General features: G+C 40.9%; 4 protein-coding genes across 7 annotated transcripts in view; 2 read left to right on the plus strand and 2 right to left on the minus strand.

The window, feature by feature from the left end:
- The window catches only part of LOC145453438 (histone H2A.V), a 215,225-nt gene that overhangs the window by 22,156 nt on the left and 171,664 nt on the right, over nt 1-21,405 (plus strand). The window lies entirely within an intron of this gene.
- Nucleotides 1-21,405, plus strand: part of LOC145453428 (cleavage and polyadenylation specificity factor subunit 5-like) — a 181,578-nt gene that overhangs the window by 21,818 nt on the left and 138,355 nt on the right. The window lies entirely within an intron of this gene.
- On the minus strand, nt 4,321-16,861 carry LOC145453432 (solute carrier family 25 member 32-like). Of its 2 annotated transcripts, XM_080331419.1 has the most exons (8): nt 14,863-16,861; nt 9,094-9,209; nt 8,369-8,519; nt 7,575-7,663; nt 7,379-7,521; nt 6,374-6,478; nt 5,748-5,893; nt 4,321-5,224 (listed from the first exon to the last, which is right to left on the minus strand). In XM_080331419.1, the coding sequence occupies exons 1-8, from the start codon at nt 14,892-14,894 to the stop codon at nt 5,107-5,109; spliced, it is 900 nt and encodes a 299-aa protein (XP_080187545.1). In that variant the 5' UTR covers nt 14,895-16,861; the 3' UTR covers nt 4,321-5,106. The 2 variants fall into 2 exon arrangements, with proteins under 2 accessions (XP_080187545.1, XP_080187546.1); XM_080331420.1 differs by lacking the exon at nt 6,374-6,478.
- LOC145453426 (multifunctional procollagen lysine hydroxylase and glycosyltransferase LH3-like) lies at nt 17,002-20,591 on the minus strand. The gene has a single exon (XM_080331409.1). The coding sequence runs from the start codon at nt 20,427-20,429 to the stop codon at nt 18,249-18,251; it is 2,181 nt and encodes a 726-aa protein (XP_080187535.1). The 5' UTR covers nt 20,430-20,591; the 3' UTR covers nt 17,002-18,248.

Raw genomic sequence — 21,405 nt, forward strand, 5'->3', positions numbered from 1 at the left:
ATTCCCAAAATAGAATTTCAATGATCACATCAATAATTAATATACTTACTGCAGGGTTACTCCCAGGCGCTCTTCGGCACTGATAGGCTTCCTCATGTTTGTTGTAATCTTGGTTATAGATTCTTTGACATGATCAAGGAGTTTATAGAATGTTTCAGCTGGCATTCTAAAATATGTCCGGTACTTTTCCGGTCGGTGTAATCTCAAGTCCGGCACTAATATATGATATTCACCTGTAAATCAAAAGAGAATATGTATATCAAGGTATTAATTCAAAATATGTTGTTACTACGCAATAGAAAGATACACTGGTCAACACGTTTTTTGTGTTAGATTTCACAGAAAATTGGCCACCAACGTTAATTTATATATTACCGGTATATTATACAAATTAATGCACATTTATAGGTTGTGGGCAATATTTTACATATTTTTCTAATATTATTTGTTTGTAGCTGATCATTTAGCAATATTGACCAGCATCATTGCAAAGCCCGTAATAGAATTCCATATCGGAATTTCAGTTGACAATCATTGCCGATGCAACAACGAAAAAGTACCGGTAAGGTCAACAATTTAGATATACCTTTTTGCTCCCTGGTTCGGAGATCTTCACCAACCCAGAATCTCCTCTTCTGTCTTTTTTTATGTTTACAATAAACATACGCAGCTACTAGCACCAATACTTTGTCCTGGTATTCATTCCAGCAATGTTCGCAACTATATTCCACTTCCATAGCGGTCTAGAGGTCTGCTTGTCTAGCAACGCTCGCAAATTTCTCGTTGCGATACGTTCTCGAAACGCGCCACAACCGTGCGGGAACGTGAAAAAGTGAGCGAGAACGAGCGAGTCAACGGAAATCTCCAGCGAGGCGTGAAGCAAAGAAATAAACAACGACATTCGCTCGCCGTGAGAATGCACGCTCCCCGTGAAAACAAAGCCTAACCCTAAGATTAATGTGATGGCGTTGAAGATTCCATTTCAAGGCTACACGATGGGTATTCTAGATCAGGATCGTCATATGAGAATGTAGGATTTGCGTGTGCAGCATCCACAACATTGGAGACCCTGCCTTCTTTACCCTGCATTCCCAAGCCTTCCTGTTCTTTGCATTGGAAGGAAATGAATGGAAAGACACATCGGTATTTCGGCATTTTATGTTAGGATATGTTACTAAATATTTTATTTTCTTTCCTAATAATTCCGTTATTGATGAAAAACAAACATCAAACTGTAATCTTGTCATTTTAATACAGTCAACACAGCTATTGGAATATAACGTAGTGCGAACTAGGCTTACGTAAATGCAGCGTCCTCCATTGTTGCGCCGTATCCATGGTCACATCCTCACATACAACGATGAATAGTTTTCTAGATTTCCACAGTCAAGGGGCTGAGTTACCCCAAAAATTGAAGAAAAAAAATGAAATGTTGTTGATATTCGTGGTATTGTATTGTCATATATTTTACACCCTAATCTGATAAAACTTGTTCCTGCAGAAAGTATGAGCCACCCTACTGGCAAGACATCTAGATCGCCCTCAAAGGGACTAGATCTCTGCCCCGTAGGCCGTCACTGGTGGGGATTGTCCACGGCAGCGAAACATCATTCTTGCCGAAATGTCATCTTTTTTGAGACCGCGTGGGGGCGCTATGAAGTTCAAGCAAATCTGCCAGAGGAGCGGTGTGACGTCACGTTGGCACGAGAGGAGCATTTATTTCCGCAGCGTCACGTCACGAGCATTCGTCTGCACTTCACGCTCTCTTTCGAATCTTCAGGTTGCTCCACCACCAGATGAGCTGTGACTAGAAGTGTGGCGGTTGCGAAAACGGCGTACGGAACAAAGAGTCATGTTCGCACTTGACCGTGGAGGCGCACGAACCCCTGCTCGCTTTCTTCGCCAAGTCTGACTAAACTGACGACTATCGACCACGTGCGGGTAACGCGTTTGACGTCACAGGACGAAACGATCTCCGTCGCTGCCGCACGTGGCCAGCGACAAGCAGCTCTCGGACGCCGCCAAGCGAGGAGACCTGAGCAAAGTGCGGGCGGCCATCCGCGACGGCGCCGATCCGCTGTCGCTAGATGGCGACGGAGCGTCAGCCCTCCACAACGCCGCCAGGTTCAACCATCTGCACGTCGTCGACTTTCTGTTACGTCACGGTGCGCTGTCGTTGTGTCGGTCCCCCCTCGTCCAGGCCAGGCTGGGGAGGATGAGAGGCGAAAAAGAAACGGACCTTTGACCTTTGCTCGTTCCCAAATATGCATCGTTTTGAGCGAAATTCATCATCAGAAAGCGCTTCTCACGCGCCTTAATGGCTTGACAGAGAAGGTTTGAAGGCAACTCAGACAGGTTGACGCGGACTCGATCAAAACTTCCCGCGAGAAAGTCGAAAGATTTCGCCCAGACCCCCCTTTGGGTTTTCGCATCTGCACTCGGCATGTCACTTTACTGTTTGGTATAGCCTTTGTTATATTGCAAAGAGTCGCTTAATGCCATTTTCTCAATTTAACGAAAGTTTGTTGACATATGAGTTGTTGGCCAATTTCAAACAATTTCGCACCAAACTTGCAGCATTGCGGCGTACGGCCATCCAAAAGCCAGCGGTTTTCTACCAAATTTATTTTACTTGACTTAATTCCGAAATGCAAAATTTTTGGGTATATTCTAGTATGCTGATAAAAAACGCGCCTGACTAACTTGTTGGGAGGCTGCCAGCAAAATCTACAACTTAAGGTACTCCGTATCATAGCTAGGGCCCCAAAGGGGCCTGGCTGCCCATCCAATAAGTCGCTGCTGAAGAGATTCGGCGTCCTAAACATAGAAGACATGCGGCAACTAGAAATCGCCAAGTTTATGTAGCAGTTCCACTGCGGTCGTTGTCCCGAATATTCCAATGACTTCTTTACCTCGGATCGGCGGGCGAGGTGTCTTTGAAACTGCAGAGCCCGTAATAATAACATAACATCTTCGCGCGGACGGACCCGTTGGTATCGCTTCGTCGGCATATACACCGACTCATCAGTCACATACACACGATCTGTGCATATGCCGCTGGACAAGGAAGGTGCCGATATAGCCTTTACGGTTTACTAAGTCATGCATCACCCCTCCATGCTATCCCAGTAATGCATGAGCGCCAAGCAGGGAGAGGGCGGGCGAGGTGTCTTTGAAACTGCAGAGCCCATAAATAATAACATAACATCTTCGCGCGGGCGGACCCGTTGGTATCACTTCGTTACATGATTTTATTTCGTGACCTCCTGTCTGCTATATCAAAAATACAGAATCACTCAAACGTACTAAACTAAAAGACGCACACGATTTCAAATTGGTATTTCTTCACTGGCGGGATGGTATTTGTCTTCTGAGGTTCAGACAGGACAGGAACATATGGCGCCAGTCATTTAGGCGCCTATGGACGATTTAACCTATTATTTTGTATATATAACGAAGTTTTCGGTCTGCGTAAGGGCAGTCCTTTTCGGCCAAGCTTTTCGCGCTGCCGATCGTTCTGGCATACTTCTTGGAGTCGCATGTAATATGTCCTAAATCGTTATCGTAGTGGCGTGGTAACGGTCAACGCCGATATGTCCATTTCTATAAATCTTGGGTGATTTTTCTTGGGGGAAGAGTACCAAATAATCAAGAAATGTGGCAACTTTAAATCTCGCGCGGCGCGAAAAATTTTGGTAAATGTTGCATAAATTTTCAAAAAATAGGCCTACTCCATAATTTATGCTAATTCACGAAATAATTTGGGGCCCCCTTCGAGCTCGGGCCCCCCAATTGGGGGGTTTGGGGTGCGGCAGTTACGGTCCTGCTCAGATAGATATAGTGGACGATCAGTCATGGAATATACAGTAAGATATCGCAGATGAGTCTGGCTTATTGATTGAAATACACGTGCTGATAAATGGTAAGTCGCGTGATACGAGACGTATGACATAAATCACGTGATATACAGATATGAGAGAGCCAGGGCGTCACATCGTTTATTAATATTTTCATCATTTCAAAACACCACAAAACTGCGATACAATGAAACGACTTGAAGTAGTCTTTGGAATCAGACTCCCATCCCGCACTTTTTCGTGAAATTTTGGTCCCCAAGATATTCAAAAGAATGATTTCGATCTGGGGGAATCGCGGTGTTTAGCTCAGTGTCAGTGGTCGCGGCTGGCGTTAAAGCGAGTGTCAATTGCATTCTCATGAACCTGCATTGCGTGTTTTCATACAATGGCTGTTTGCGCTGAGAACTCCTGATCTGAACATCAAACTCTGGACTGCGACGTCACGTCTCTAGAAAGAAGCATGTCGAGCGAAACTATATTTATTTAAAAGTAAATCCGGCTGGTGCAATAAAATGATGCGAACAGTATTTCAAAGGTTCTCGTTCACAAATGTACCTCGGTAGGCATTTGGCAACATTTTTAATGACATTACGACCATAATAAAATGATTTGCACTTCAATCAAATCACTATGACACGAAACTAAGAGGAACTTTGTGAAGACGCAAATTTTACAGACTTTTGAGAATGTTGCTTCTCATATCGTGCTAGCTTTTAGTAATTAATAATAAAAATAATCACTGCTACTTGCTGGGCCAATAATATCCATTGGAGTAGCCAGGATGGCAGTTTGGGGTCATTTATGAACAACATTCTTACCAATTCCAATAAGCGTGGCAAAAATGGCAGTTCCATTGTTCTATACAAGCAAACACACAGACACGTACGCACATTTACTTGGAATCAGCATTGTAAAGACTCTTTGAGGTACCCGTCCAGAACTTGAGTATACAATTGAATAATATATTCATATTGGAAGAAACACTCATATTTAGAGCAGCATTTAGTAGAGTATTGTAAAGAACTTCGTATGTCAACAATTGGTCATACTTACCGCTGTTACGAATATATTATTCAATTAGCATTTTGGCGTTTGCATTCACAGAGTCATAACCTTTCACAAGTTCCCACCATTGCCACTAAGCAATTAGCGGCTGCAGATATTCGCAATTACCACCGCGTATCTGGTTCAGTTTGGCAAGAGTGTGTACGAAGTAACAAATCTAGATAAGGAATGTCAGTGACATGATTCATTGCTGCAGAACGCTGACGACACTTTCGTAAATACAAAACATGATGCATGTCGAGGGCACAAAACGCAGCAGGCAAACTCCCAGGCCTTTGTAAAAGCCGCGCCACGATTCACATCTGCCATACAAAGTGGTCTGAGCAAGTGAGACAGACTTGACAATCGCAGGCTGGGCACAACGATTCGAGTACATGAATCAGAATCGAGTATCAATTCTAGGATTCGAGTCGAGTAGTGAGTAATGAAATGATGAGATCCTTTACCATTCAACTTTAATTTATCAACGATACTCAAAGTTTCAATCCTATTTTCAACTGTGGATGACTTGAAACCTTGATTGGTCGTATCACAGCGCACGAAACATGTAGTACAAAACTACGAACATTAGCGGAAATGACATATCTTTGAAGTCGTGATCAACCCACAGCATTGTGACAAAGTGCAATGAAATAGGCATGGTAGAAAAAAATAACAAATAATCTTCAATGTGATGTAGAATCGGCATTATATTCTATGTGGTACATATATTTGAACTTTCAAGATCACTCATACTGTGAGATGATCATGAGTGATACTCGATTCAGAACCGTACTCAGAAGGCCTACTCGAATTTTTGCCCAGCCCTATTCACGGCTTTCGTACTTCCATGTCCGCTGAACCACATCAATGACGCCCCCATAGTCCCGGTGCGGGTCCTGCAGTCGGGCTCGTACCATCAGATAGGGGTAGGTCGTGACCACTGCGACGAACTTGGACGAACCAGACATGAGAGCCGTCTCAAACGTTGTCTGCAACAACCGATTATTTTCCGATGTGGTTACTCAAGTGGCAATGGTTATGTCTTCAAAACAGGGTTGTAACCATGCCACAGTGTTCCGAGTCATAAGTCGATTTGACTTTTATAGTTTCGGCACGAGTCAAGTCGAGTCATGGCGTTAAGGCTCGAGTTCAAGTCATAGTGTTTGCTGGTGAAACGTTTGCATAACATCTAAGGCTTCGGCTTCATAATATAAGCATTTTTCTCACTCTAAAACAAGTTTATTGAAACAGATAAAGGACAGTTTCGAGGCCCAGTCCTGATAAACTTTACGAATCACTTGAAAATCATTACTTCTACTTGTACTTGACTAAAATTTACAACGCTACTTCCACTCAAATATCAACGATGGCTACTTTAAACATCTATGCAAAGTAGCCAGCATTGGTACCAGGTCTAAGGAGTCGGTTCAAAATTCTAATATTTGATTCAAAGAAGCACCGAGACGTACCATTTTTTTCCTTCCCGATGAGTCAATTCGCCAACGCTTTAGTTTTTCGTAGACTAGGAACTGAACAGCGCCGTGAGACGTCCCGACCAGACCCGGCACGAAACCCTTGAAAAATTTCAACGGATGTCAGGCCACGCTAAAATCACAACCGGATGCAGGGCAGGCTTGTGCAAACTGCTGGATTTTTGAGAACTTTCACCTCTAGTTCTAGTTGCTGATTTGGACAAGTCAGCAGTTCTAGTTGCGCATTTGGAAACGCGAGAAGTTCTAGCTCTACTTCAAGTTGCGGATTTTGAAAAGTGACTAGTTCTAGTTGCGCACTTTCAAAATAGATCAGTTGTAGAACAACTAGAAAAACACGTGTTGGAGTGAATCATGATACCGTGAGAGTAGGTGGATTCGGAATAGCATCTACTTGGATAGTTGTTGATTTAGTTACTTAATTGCAGACTTTTAAAGGTCGCAAGTTCTAGTTGCTAGTTTTGAAAATTAAGTTTGAAAATTTCCAAAAAGGTAATAGTTCTAGTTCCAGTTGCGGATTTCGAAAAGCGAGTAGTTTTAGTCTAGTTCAAGTCGCACATTTTGAAATCCAGTAGTTTGTGCAGGAGCGAGCTCAAAATATAGATAACTAACCCACGGATAGATGCACTACTCTAATCTTACGGCAATATAAGCATTTTGATTATATTTGATTAATGAAACAGTCTTCATTGAAATCTATATTTTCGAATCAGCTTTCGATCGATTTTATCAAAATTTGCATCAGAATCGCCACGCATAGGATTTCCAACAACACTGATTTTTCCCTACACAGTAAAAAAACAATAGTTAAGTTTATTATTAACAATTTTCTCAGATCAATACGCCACAAGATTGCCATACATTGAAAGGATAGGAAGGTGTCGAAACAATTTCGAGTAGTTCCCGTGTAGATTCAATTGTGACGCCTGGAGTTGCGCATCTATTCGTAGACTAGTTATTTACACTCAAAACGAAGTGTCTAACCCGATAAAGACCCCGAACCCCCTCCATTTGGTAAAGAACATTGAACGCATGCAACATGCCCCTGTATCGAATGCCGCCGTACTCCAGGCACAGTCGAGTCCGGACCGTCCACAGTGGGTTGGTCACGCACATTGTTAGCGAGCCTGTGAGCATGAATAAAATCTCATGGGCAATTGCCTACAACGTAATCACTCACCTGAAACGCACCCGCATGCCAGATACTGCGCCACAGACAGGTGGGGGTTGGTTGACCCATTTCCTAGTAGTATTTTAAATGTGTTGTAGCTGATAAATGGAAACTCTGCGTCACTTCATGATGTTAAGAAATTGTCATCTACGCATCGTGCAGTGACACCATGATTTGAGTACTCGAATCTGAATCGAGCATTAATTCTATTGATTCGAGTCGAGTAGCGAGAAATGACTTTTTCCAGTAAGGAAATTACGCGATCCTTCCCTCTAAGGTTTAATTTATCAACAGAAATTAAAGGTTTAACTGTTTTTCACTGTAGAGAGCCAGTCGTAACTCTCGAATGGTCACGTCGTGCAAAGCTACATACGTTCTGGAAATGACATATCTGTGAAGTCATTACTATGTGCAATAAATTAGGTACGGTTGATAAAATAACTCGACTTTGCCCAGCCTTACTGAATAATAGATTCATATTCAAATATAAACAAATATTTTCAGCTGTCACTCCTGTATCATAAAAAAAGCTGTAGTCCGAGTCGAATTTAATCAAAACACCTACTTTGTGATGACAGAAGGCTTCAGTGATCTCTTGGCCTCGACTATTAGAATTTCCATGCCGATGGCGTCATATTTGGTAATACGATTGTTGATATACAATGTTCTTTCCAATTCTCTACTAGTTTCTGACAATTACCCTGATGAGCGTCAGCCGAAAATATTCGGGCTTATTTCAACATGAACATACTATTCAAATGTATATTGAAGTTATGAGAGTACAAATAAACCAGTTTGCTCACCAAAAGAAATAACAACCGAAATAAACGCTGTACGCAACAACGTTGGAGTTTGCTCCCCTGTAAATACCACGAACTCCGTCTGTTCTGACAATCTTTTCCGCGCAATGCCACACACTTTTATATCGTGGTCTCGACGACATGCCGTCACTCACTGCAAAAATTTACAATCACTTCAAAGAGAATGGTGGCTAGTTCATATCTCAATAAAATTGAGAACTCTATGATATTCTTATTTTATTAAATGCGCAACTACAACTAAAACTTCTGGAAAATTGACCGTCAACTAAGTAGAGTGTTAGTATGTACAAGTCCCGGTCTACTTGAAGTACTCTTGGCAATAATTCTACTTGTAATTGAGTTTTATGGTATTACTTCAACTTAGGTGGCATGAACGACTACAATAGCAGGAGCTACTCACTTTTAGAAATCTGCCACTAGAACTGGAAAGAGAACTACCGGTACTCACATTTCAAAATCTGCAACTAAAACTAAAACTACTCAAAATCTAGTAGTTAGTTGACAGTCGGCTAACTAGATTGGTAGTTTTACAAGTCTGTAGCCTGTTTCTACTTGAAGTACTCTTTGCGCCCCCTGAAAATCACTACTTGTACTTGCAATTGAGTATAAATTTACAGCATTTCCTCAACTCAAGTAGCCGGAATGATTACTATAACAACTATCTTTTGATTAGTAGAAACTACATTGTTGTACAAAAAAGTACCAACCCGCAAATCTGATTCGGATCAATTCCAACGGGTGAAGTAAGAATGTCGAAACCGAACCGCCGCACAAACCTCCGACCAAGTGCTCATATTTGAAGGTCTTGTGAATATTTTGAAAGCTTGAAAAATCACAAAAATGAGCATTACACTGATATCGCTAAAGGGAAATGTAACCATCACATGGATATCGCCTTAATATGCTGTGAAAGGCTGTGCATTCTGATTTAAGTTTTAGGTTTTGAGTTGAGTACTACTCATTGTCAAATCACAACAGTACGAATGATGGAGAAAGTTCAAACATGTATCTTTTATGTGACCACGAAGAATACCAGTTCTACATCACATAAAAGATATCTTGGTATTTTTTCGACCATACCTATTGCATTACACTTTGTGACAATGCCGTGTGTTGATCATGTTTCACAGAAATGTCATTTCCACTAACGTATGTGGATTTGTACTACATGTTTTGAATGCTGTAATACAGGGGCGGGCAAACTTTTGAGCTCGCGGGCCGCATTCAACATTTGAATCCAATCGCGGGCCGCACTACATAAAATTGGGCTACTGAGCCAAAATTCAATATTGTTACTTGATTACATAGTGACTGATAACATGAAATAATATATATGTATTTGTATATTTAAAACAACCCAAACATTGATTTGATGAAAACGTACACGCTTCAGAAACATTGACGAGATTTTATATGCTGGTCGTCCTCATTGTCAAAATTAGGGATGAAAGTAGGTTGTCCCGACTCAGGGATATTTAGAACTCTAGATAGCCCTGTCCCGATTCTTAGAACTGGTTGTGTATTCGAGTTTGTGAGCAGCGATATGGTCATAGATTTGCTGCTAGTACTTTTGGTTCAACTCCATGCATGACCGAAACAGCATTTCGTGAGCCCCACCCCAAAAAAATGTTGGTCTGGGCTCTTCAGTCCCCCATCGGGTGATAAACCAAAATTCTGGGGGGGGGGCTCATAAAGAGCTGTTTCGGTCCTGCAGAATATCTATAATTTATGATTGAATCGGTCAATATCATCGGGAATTGCACGAAAAAAAAATCAATAAAGTGGGATAAATTTTCAAAAAAATACTCTAAAATTAATGTTCATTCACAAAATAATTTTGGGACCCCTTCGAGTTTGACCGGCGCGACAGTTACGATCCTGACTTCAGGACACAACAGCATCATAACCATGTTACCTTTAAATACGCCTCTACGATATATAAATATTATATATATATAAATACTTCTACTCATAAAAAGAACGAATCTATCTAAAACACTGGCGAATCGGTTTATCCAAGTACAGCACAAAGTGTATTAAACTTTTTCGTGTTTTCAATCTTCAATCACACATGTGGTCCGAATTAAGTCATTTACGATTCACTTTCGTGAAGTTTAGCAATGGAAAGCTTTCATAATATATGGGCCGCGAGGTCGGGCCATCGCGTGATCAATAAAATTAAAAAAATACTGTGGTAAAAATATAACTTATCATTATCATGTTGAAATATATTAAGAAAACGTTTAATCAAGTACTCACAGCAATTTGATTTTTTTACGCAATTTATCAATATTCTACAACGTTTATTGAGGCTTTCCCGGGCCGCACAAAACGGTGTTGCGGGCCGCAGGCCGTAGTTTGCCCACACTTGCAGCGACCGACTGATGTTTCAAGGCTACCACAGTAGAAAATAGTATCGAAACTAAAATTCTAGTTGATTAATTTACTCTTACTGGTAAGGAGCGTATCATTTCAGTACTCGAAAAAAAATCAGACCGTCACTACGACTTGAATGATTGTGTCCTGCCTAGAGCCCGACCGATATTGGATTTTTGAGCCGATACCGATAAGACCGATATCCAGTACCTCCACCGATAACTCCGATATATTCAGCCGATATTCAAAAGATATGGAATCTAGCTCAAGGCCCAGTTTTACCAACTCAAGAGCATTTATTTCAACAGCTTTACAGCCATTGATATGCTTGAACATGTAATAAATGATCTAGGGGCTACAAAAATATATCAAAAGCACCAATCCAGCAGTTGCAGATTACAGTTCACGAAGCACAATTTCTCGGCTCTTTCTCCAAGGAATGAACTTCTGTGGTCTTCCATAAATGATGTATATAGTACTAAACATAGTGAGCAGTCTTTCACTTGGTACCATAGTTAGTGGCACAGCAAGAATTGGAAATCTTTCTTCATTTCGGTTCCACCGCTCCCTTGCAGGGGATATTTCCTTCAATGGTTTCACCAAATATTGATTTTAATATTGATATTCTTCTGGCAGTGCACCTGGAGCCTTCAGCACATCATTAACAAATAGCTGAAGAGCATGTGCAAAACAACTGAAATTGTCCACGTCTGCAACTGTTCCACCAATCCCCGTTGGATCTTGACCATGACCAGCATTCAAACAATCAATTGATCAATATTTTACGCTCTTTTGTCCGAATTGGCCTATGTCATCATGGAATTAAAAATTTTCGTATCAATTATTGGCTTCACTCCACGTTTGCTTGATTTTCTTGCCCTCTATGCTCGCATATTTCCTATCATGGTGGCCCCGAAGGCCTCAGTCAGACGACTTCATACATTACTGGTAGCTCTGTTGGTACCGAACCAATAGCACTATCTTCCGAGAAATGTTTCGACGAGACGCTTTTCTCTATCATCACGAGGGTCAGTCCAGCATGATTGATGTTCTCATTTCTCTTACTGATTGAAATCTTCTGCAGACAACTATCCACCCAGCTGCTCTCTGTCTTTGGTGATCGATTACTGCAGGGGGATTCCCACAAAGTCAGTGGGGCATAACGGTGGTTAGTATTCCATAATATTTTTCAGATAGGCACGCCTAATGCCTGTATGGAGTATGCACTATGTGCAACTTGGCCATTTATTTTTTATAATTTACCGTCCTCACGTCTTCTATCGACTTTTCTGACTCCCTGACACCATGTTGTGACGCCACGAAAATGGCCGATATTTTTTTACCTTCAACGGCCGATACCGATATTTCTCTCCAAGCGTGATATCGACTCGATATTATCGGCCAGCCGATAATCGGTCGGGCTCTAGTCCTGCCTACTCCAAATTCCCAAAGAGAGCAATATTTGTTACTGCGATTAAGGACAGTTAAGTTACTATTAAACAAATTTAATCATTTGATCAAATCGATGTTATATCAGTAGGCTCGGCGACCTCTCTCAGAAGTCTGCCTTGCCCTGCAGTCAAATAGTTAAGCTTTACTGTAGCCTTCATGCAGTATCTTGATGTCACGATGAAGCATGTCATTAAAGAAGAAAGAGATTTATGTTGTCCAGTTCCATGTCCACTATATAAACCTATTCCAGCGCCGGGCAACATACGGCCCGCGACGGCATTTTGTCCGGCCCGCGGGCAGCTTCCCGTCTTACATGATAATGTGGCCCGCGGCCGATCAGTCTGCCGCGATTCCCCACTACTTGCTTACTTAGTCAAATTTTAGTGACTGTATGTTTATGTATCCGTGTGTGCGCACCGCCTAGCGTGCGAGAGTGGAGCTTACGGGTAAGTTCGTCGAAGCGAGAAGACTTGCATTGTCAGCATTTACTATGTAGCCTACTTAACCCTAATGTTGTTTGTGGTTATCATGGTGTTTGTCGACTGCAATGGTCATTTACGCGAGGCCGGTATTTCTTATTTTTGATTCCGTAACCGCCAACTGGTAGCACGGCACACGTCGAGGCTTTTGCGAGACACCGCTTAATAGTTATGCCGATGAGATGGCAAGGAGGAGCATAGATCAACCTACAACACGGAGGTAGCAATTCTGGAGTCGGACTCGAACCCACAACACATTGGGTTTTGTAGCTGTGGATTATACCACTACACTATCTTTCCATCAGGGATATATAGTTCTATATATCCCTGCTTTCCACCTACTCAACCCCAATGAATTGATATCTTGGTAAATTCGGGGTAGGCATACCGGGCTTATCGAACAACTTAAATTATTAATTAAGGATTGCACATTGTGTTGATTCATCAGAGAGAAGCAGACATGGCGGTGCATGTATGACAGTGGTTCTCAAACTGGGGGGGGGCGTGAAAGCAACTGAAGGGTGGGGGGGTGCGAAGTCACAGTGAACTGAAAAAAAAATCGCGCTTCGCGCGATTTACCTCAACCTCACGGTGTTTACTCTATCTATTGTTCGCATTTCATATTTGAGAATTCTCTCATCAATAGCCATGCATACCTTTAAACGCCATCAAACTATCCGTTGTGATGGCTAGCATCATGATTCACCTCTTCAATATTTGTGATATCACGATAAGGGGGCGCGGACTTTTCCACTATCAAAATGGGGGGCGTATTGAAAAAGGTTTGAGAACCACTGCTGTATGACAATGCTGTTCTCAAATCAACATTCTCTTCGTCATTATCGGCGAGAAATTGCTTTGAAATAATATTGCTTCGTTCAAATAGGCCTACATTCTAAATAAGATTTATTCCATGTATAGGCCTATGTGAATAAATGGGCAAATAATGAATTGATTCATCAATCCGGCCCGGCAGGTACTTAATTTTCCTATATCCGGCCCGCCGACTGGAGAAGTTGCCCGCCCCTGACCTATTCTGTACTGGTAGAAACCTGTTATGCTATTCGAATTGGAAAACTTTTGTCGGTACGGCACACCAACCTATTGTATTTCGATGCAACAACCTTGACGGCCAGACTAACCATAGGTCAGAGAAAAATGGTGAATTGTATCATTGATATTCGATGAATTCTCTACTAGTTGCTGACGATTACCTATGACGAGTGTCAGCCGAAAATATTCGGGTTCATTTCAATACGAATATCATGTATTATCCAATTGTATGGAGTTCTGTGCCTCAAAACTTTATATCTATAGCGGTAATTGGATACTAGGACGTGCAGCATTGCAGAAGGCCGCTGCCAAATCTGTATCCTTTGTAGAATCCCTGATAGGCATGGTAGTTCAGCTAAACTAAGACGTCTTGGAAATTGTACTGAGCTATGAAGCATGAAGTATCTGCATGAATTTGCTTTTAAGGACATCAGAAACAATAAAACTGGCTTCAGTACTATATACTCATAATATGATATCATATATTAGAAGAGACGCTTGGAGGTACAGAACTTCACTAGGCCGCCTATACAATTGAATAATTCATATTAAAATAAAACCGAATATTTTCAGCTGACAGCCGTTAGTGGTGATGGTGATCGCCACCTACTAATGGAGAATTGAAAAGAACATTGCATATCAACAATCGTAATTGATCATGTCATGTTTATATTGTCCTAGAAGCAGTCGGAAGCATGGCATATTTCAAATTGATTACCAGAATTTTCAATCTCACAGAGAATACAGAGGTCGATTTCAAGAGTTCATAAATCAGGCGGCACCGAAAACCTGCAAAACCCACAGGCCACATTTCTCATAAAACATGATAAATCTGCTAACATTCCTTATACCAGCAAGACATGGAGGAAACTATATTATAAAAGTGTGCCATGTGCAGCCAGTCAGGCTGTGGTGTGCTGTAACAATATACCTTGCTTTTATAATAGTTTCCTTCATGTCTTGCAGAAAAAATAGCATATTTTGTCGGTTTGCACTTTCCAGGTTTCTTCAAAATACGATCTCCACGGATTTGCTGTTCAGTCAGTCAGTCATGTATCAGTTCAAACAATACAAGATTGCGATATACTGCTAACTAGCTTTATCTCAACAACTTACCAAATTCTACTCTTCCATGTTCCATGTTCCATGTTCCATGCTTTCTATGAATTTCAAAGTTGAAGCTACATGCAGCCAAGGTAAACAAACAAACACGGCGATCCTTCTTCGGTGGTTCCCACTTGAAAGCTAAATAAACACTGGAGAGCGCGACTGGCTGAGTGCTGATTTTTGAATCGCCAGGACAGTTGAGTCTGCCGGACATTCGTAAATCGTAACTACCGCAGGCAATGATATATAAATATATATATTATTACCGTAGGTTTGTAATCTAACCTGGGTTGAATTGAGTTTATCCTTTCAAAAGCAACACAAAATTGCTATACAATGAAAACAAAGGGCCGAGTCCGGGTATCCGATTTGTAGGAGTTGGGACCACTAAGCTATATAAATTAGAGGTCGACCGATATTGATTTTTACAGGCCGATACCGATTATTGACATATACTCACAAGGCCGATACGGTAACCGATATCATAGGCCGATATTAATAGGGAAGGAGCAGAGAACCATTTCTCTAAAAATATTTAGGCAATATATGGCACTTGTACATGCCCAGAAAGCTGAACAACAAACGAGAAAACTGAAATTAAAAATTGCTTTGGACATTCATTGAAACTCGGGATAACCCAAAAAGCAAAACGTGATACAGAATTGCAGATAAGTTCAGTTGAGGTAGATTGAAATGCAGGGAGCATAGTTTCTCTGCATGCTCATTGCTCACCCAGTTAAACTCGTCCTGCATGGGGAGAGTTCCAAATATCGGCCAGGTTCAAGTTCAAGTTTATTCATAAAATTTCATCACTTCAAAAAATCACAAGACTGCAATACAATGAATGATAGGAAGATGCCGAAACGACTAGGAGTAGTCATAAGATCAGACACCCACCCGGGCCTAGGCGATGTAAAGAAGAGGCATGCACACTGAGTGAAAGTAGAAGAAGCTAATATAAAGTGGCAAGTGACGGAAGGCGAGATCGATATGTCAGGTCGTGGTCCGGTAAATGGTGAGGGCTGGCTAGTTGATAATAATCGGTCGACCTCTCCTATAAACTAGGGTTACGTCCTCCTTCTTGTGATTTGTCCTCCTTTTTCAGGTTTTTGAAAATGTCCTCCGAGGACGCCTAAATGTTCTCCTTTTTGTCCTCTTTTTTGAAAATTTACTGTCAAATTGGACTGAGACACCGTGAATCAGCACCGAAGCTCCGGCGGGTATTTCGGGAGCTGAGCCGGAGAGATGGCCTTTTTTTTTAGTCAACCGACCACGAAGAGGGAAAATATACCATTTTTTCACGATTTTTCTCCGGAATTCTGAGTTTGAAAATTTTGCAAAAGTGACCTCCTTTCCCTATTCCCAAATATGGTAACCCTACTATAAACACGCGATAGCGTTCATTTATTATGATGCAGTCAGTGTCCAGCAATATTTTGCCGACAAATTGGACATTCGCCCAATATACAGGTAGGCTTGGTTGTTGTTAGTCTATATGTTAGTATAACTATCCATCAGTAGTAGTAGCAATAGAAGAGTAGTCATTCTCTTCTGACAATGACAGTTCAACGACCGAACGGCTACCTCTTCCAAACCTACCTACATTTTGAAGTAGGAGCCAGAGTTGGTGTTATTCACAGTAGCAACGTATATCAGACATATGTGATTCGTTTAGTATGATTTTAATCGTTTCAATACACGGTATTATACAGTCAAACGATAGTCGTGGAAACTCCCACATAACGAAGTGACGCCACAAATACTCATTATATCCTCATGATGTTCAACTTAAAAATATGCAGAGGCATTGGTGGATTTTGCCCACCCTTTGACCATATAGCCGTTTTAGGTTATGCTTTGAATATGCCCTGCTCGAGTAAGTACACTAAGAAGTCTTTGATTCAATTACTCAGTTGAGCCCAGAATAGCTTACCAAGTGTTGCTAGTTTTCTTCAGTACCTTGTCCTCAACGCGACTGACGAAGTCAGGCAACAATTGATATTACTTAATGTCGTTATGTGTAAACTCACTCAAGTATTGCAAGTAGGTTAAATATATTTGAAGTAGAAGTACTTCATTATCATATCCGCTTATCTGTTCCTTGGCAGCTGATATCTTGATTGATTGAGACAGAATCGAGTATACAACGAAGGTTTGCGTCTTGCTATATTTAATAAAATATGTTCAGTGGACATGATTAAGATGCAACACGGTTTGGTACCTAGGTTCTACAAAGCGCGCAAGGCACATCAAACTAAACACGGAAATACTGCATGTTTTATAAACATGAAAAAGGGTTGATTTTGCTTTCGTCACCAGAGTCTGATAATGAAAATCGGGTAAGTAAATGCATGCTGAGTCGTTATAAAATGTATAAAAGTGATCTAGGACAGTGGTTCTCAACCGCCGGTCCACCAAATACAATAGAATATTTTATTTCAATTCAAAAATGCAAATAGTTGTACGCTTGGCTGTTAGTTACAGAACTGATTCAATTTACTTGAAAATTTGCTACTCATTACTACTGCTTGCAAGTAGCCTGCAAGTCGTTCAAGACCAGTTATATGAAGACTGTTTGAACAAATTTGCATTTGGCAGTGTAATAGAATCTAGCAAACAACAAAGTCGCAATTCCTTCAAAAGAAACTGAATAATCCAAATCAAGCGGTTTTTAACACTTTGCCTTGCAGAAACTTCATCAGAGTCAAGTATAACAATGTTAGGATTACCATATTTTGGGAATCTGAAAAGAGGACACTTTTTCAAAATATTCAGACTTGGAGAATACTGGAGTAAAATGCTGAAAAAAAGGTAAATTTCGCTCGACTTCGTGGTCGGTTGACTAAAAAAAATCATCTTTCTGGCTCTAATCCCGAATTACCAGTGATCTCTGAGATTTTCCGTTGGTTGACTAAAAAAAGAAAAAAAAGTGTCATTTTTCTGACTCGAGTCCTGAAAGGCCCGTTGGTTTAGGCGTCCTCCGACGACACTTTCAAAAAAGAGGACATATCTCCTTGAAAGAGGACGCATGGTAACCCTAAACAATGTCTAACAACATGGCATTAAAAGAAGTCTCCTATTCTGAGTTACATACATTCTTTATAATTTCATTTTGAATAGCATAATCATATTGAAATGAACCCAAATATTTTCGACTGACACTCGTCAGGGAATTTAGCAATTAGTAGATAATTGAAGAAGAGAACATTGTATATCAACAATCGTATCACAAAATATGACGTCACGAGCATTAAATTACGAATAATCAGGGCGGAGAGAGCATTACATTTTACGGTAATTTTAATTTCCGAAGGTTCCCTCATCCGCAGCACCGGTCAGTGAGGTCAAAAAGGTTGAGAACCACTGTTCTAGGAGTCTAAGATGGCGTGCAGTATTCAAGGGTCTACAAATGATACGAATATGTAGCGGGTTCCGTTAGTTGTGTATAGGCCTTCGTGGTAGTGAGTGAGTCGTCCAGGGTGTACAACGGCCCAGCCTTTAGGCAGGTTTGTCACCGAACAGTTGTAACGAAGGAACCTGCATCCACCACCTTCATAATCAACCTTCTGTGAATTGAGAGCTACATTCATAGTCCAAGTGGATGAGTCATGGTGAGGTCGTAGAAAGGGTTGTTCGTTTGGTTTGTAACGGACTATGAACATCATCGATGACTTTGCTTTACTGTAATATCCGGGGAAGACTTTTTCTATGATTTGTGTAATGTAATGTTTGAGAAGGTGCAGCCATTCTTTCTCGTATTCGATTTGATTCATGTGGATGTCGATGGTGGGTACGTTTTCATATCCGCCCGCGATTCTAGGATCTGTGTTTTGCCCATTGGACCACATATTTTTGTCTTCTGCGGTTTCCACCAATTGGTCTGCGAATTTATCGGTCATCAGTGGAAAACTGTACACATCAGGACAAGGTTGATCGACTACGGTGTCAGGATCAACGGCTGTCCAAAATCCCGGAGAAATATATTTTTCCTCCCAATCTGCCTTATTTCGTTCAATTTCCCACATGTCCGGGTATAGTTTTGGCGTTGTCGATTCACTTTCATGAACTTCAACTAGTCGGCCGAAAGTATCTTCGTTCGAGACATACATGAACACATTAAGGTCACGTAGATTGCTACATAGCGCCATATCTGGATCAAAATTTTCGTACACATGAATTTGTGGTGTCTTTGCTGTGATACTCTTTAGCATACTACCTTTTGCAAGGTACACTGAGCTTACAAATGGCACATTCCAAACTCCGATCTTCACGTCATTAACAATATCAAGGTAATCTTCGGATCGTGCATAAAAGCCATCAGCATTCAGAGCACCCCAAAAGTTTGACCATAATTTTCCATCGCGTTTCACGAGTGGCGCTATAAATTTACGATTTTTGCGTAGAAGATATTTCAAAGTCATAGAGTTTGTTAACTGAACGATCGAATCAATGCTGAAGAGATAATCGCACTTGATCAGAAGGCATTGATCTACTGCATTATTTCTGACGTCCCAATCATCAACATGATCATAATAAGGAACTGTGTGCACAGCTTTATACATGCCACGTCTTTTCAATAAAAATTTGGCAAGACTGCGTTCTTGTGTAGAAGATTTCACGTGAATGAACAAACTAATCCGAGATTTGGGATAGGACAGATTTCCGATACGCTCAAGAAATTCCTCAATAAACGGCGATTTTTCAACCATAAAAATCGCAATCAAAACATGTGGAATTGCGTCTTCGTCCTCATAAGAGTATATTTTTTCATCAACTCCGCAGTTTTTACAATCCAATTCCGGATGCCAGCCATCAGGGACATAATTGCCCAAATAATTGAGGTAAATCTTTGATGGACCGTTACCGTGTAACACTGATGGAAATGTGTTATATTTCAAATTTCTAACCACCGTATGACTTTCTTTCACTTTCAACTCAATTTCGTCTTTCGCGAAATTAATGTTATGAAAAATTTTACTCGTATAATCCAGTGTCGCACTCATTTGTTTCCGAGATGTCTCATTTAGAAATACGTGAGTATAGTACAATTGGTCATCATCTTGATTTGAGATATCATGGTGAGTAATTGACATCCAAAACTCTTTCGAGTAACCAATTAACCCACCAGAACATAAGTAGTTTTTCCCACCGGATACTTTTGGATATTGTGAATCCAGAGACTTATCAGGCCACAGTGTATTTTCGGCAGAAAACACCAACCTTGCATTCATACTTAAAAATTCATTCAGTATCGCAGCAGAATCTCCAGAAAGGATTACGTCGTAGCTGTCCGTGAACATGATAATCAAGTCTTCCTGATCTTGGTATTTTTCCAATTCTCGTCTCAATATCTTCACTTTTTGTCCACCACCAGTGGAATCTTTCAAGTTACCTCCGACCCATTTCTCTCCCATTCCCAGCACTAAAATCTCGTGATTGAAGTATTCCGCGGAACGCATGAATCTATCAAATCCGTCATTCCTCTCAGTGGCTACTGTCACAATCAAAAGCTTCAATGGGCTTGATGATACAGATATGGCGAATAAGACCATCGATAACAGCACAGCTTTCCACATGATGACCTTGCTCGTTAATTTTGCATCCCCTTCTGCACTATCTTACAGGAACGATCCGGCTTAGCACTGTATTTATACGAAAACCAAAGGGAAAACGAAAAATAAAAGTCGCTTTGGTGCGTACGTGACGACTGTCTCGAATCAGACCGATTTCCTGTTTCACGCCTCGGTGATTAGTTTGCAGAGCTTTTGGAGATGAACCAATGACCTAAAAATATACACCTCTTATCGAACTAGTAGCAAGGTTCAGTGAGTGAGGTTTGCAGATGATACTGGTTAAATTATTTTATTACAGGTTGCCAATTAGCAGTCCACCGCGTCATGCATTTCAACGAGATCGCACGATTACATCATAATCGGTTCATTTTATTCAAGTCAAAACACCACAAGATTGCGATTCAATGAAAAGAGATCTGTGCCAGTCAGTGTTGGGATCAAGTCACTACCTTCGAGTCACGAGTCATTTCGAGTCATTGCACATTTTGACTCGAGTCAAGTCAGTCGATGTTTGGAGGTGACTCGAGTCAAGTCACGAGTCAAGTCACAATTCAAGTCAAATTGCCTTTTCGAGGTATCAGGCGTGATTACGTCATTGTATTTTGCTAGCTGCCTGAAATACAGATCGAGTGGTCATTGATTTTGAACCGGTGAACGAATATATAGTTAAATATACACGGAAATAAGGCGCTGTATCGCTCACATATAAGTAGAACTAATAGTAAACTACGTAAGTAATTACCAGCCAAAATAGAGAATAGAGAAACGAATTGATAAGATGCAATACATTTACCCTTTTACAAATTGATATGATACAATTCGAGTCTGCGCCAATGGTTGGAGGACTATATAAACTATTTTCGAATTCAATTTCAATGGAACAAGAGGTTTGGTTAAGTTAAGAACACAGAACAGAAATAGACATTTTGCTATTAAATTACTCTCTACTATACTATAGTTTACGACAACGTAGGCTGTA

Source organism: Botryllus schlosseri, chromosome 13 (assembly GCF_051294905.1).
Source record: "Botryllus schlosseri isolate E-star chromosome 13, Bs_hap1, whole genome shotgun sequence".
In the NCBI taxonomy this organism is placed as follows: Eukaryota; Metazoa; Chordata; class Ascidiacea; order Stolidobranchia; family Styelidae; genus Botryllus; species Botryllus schlosseri.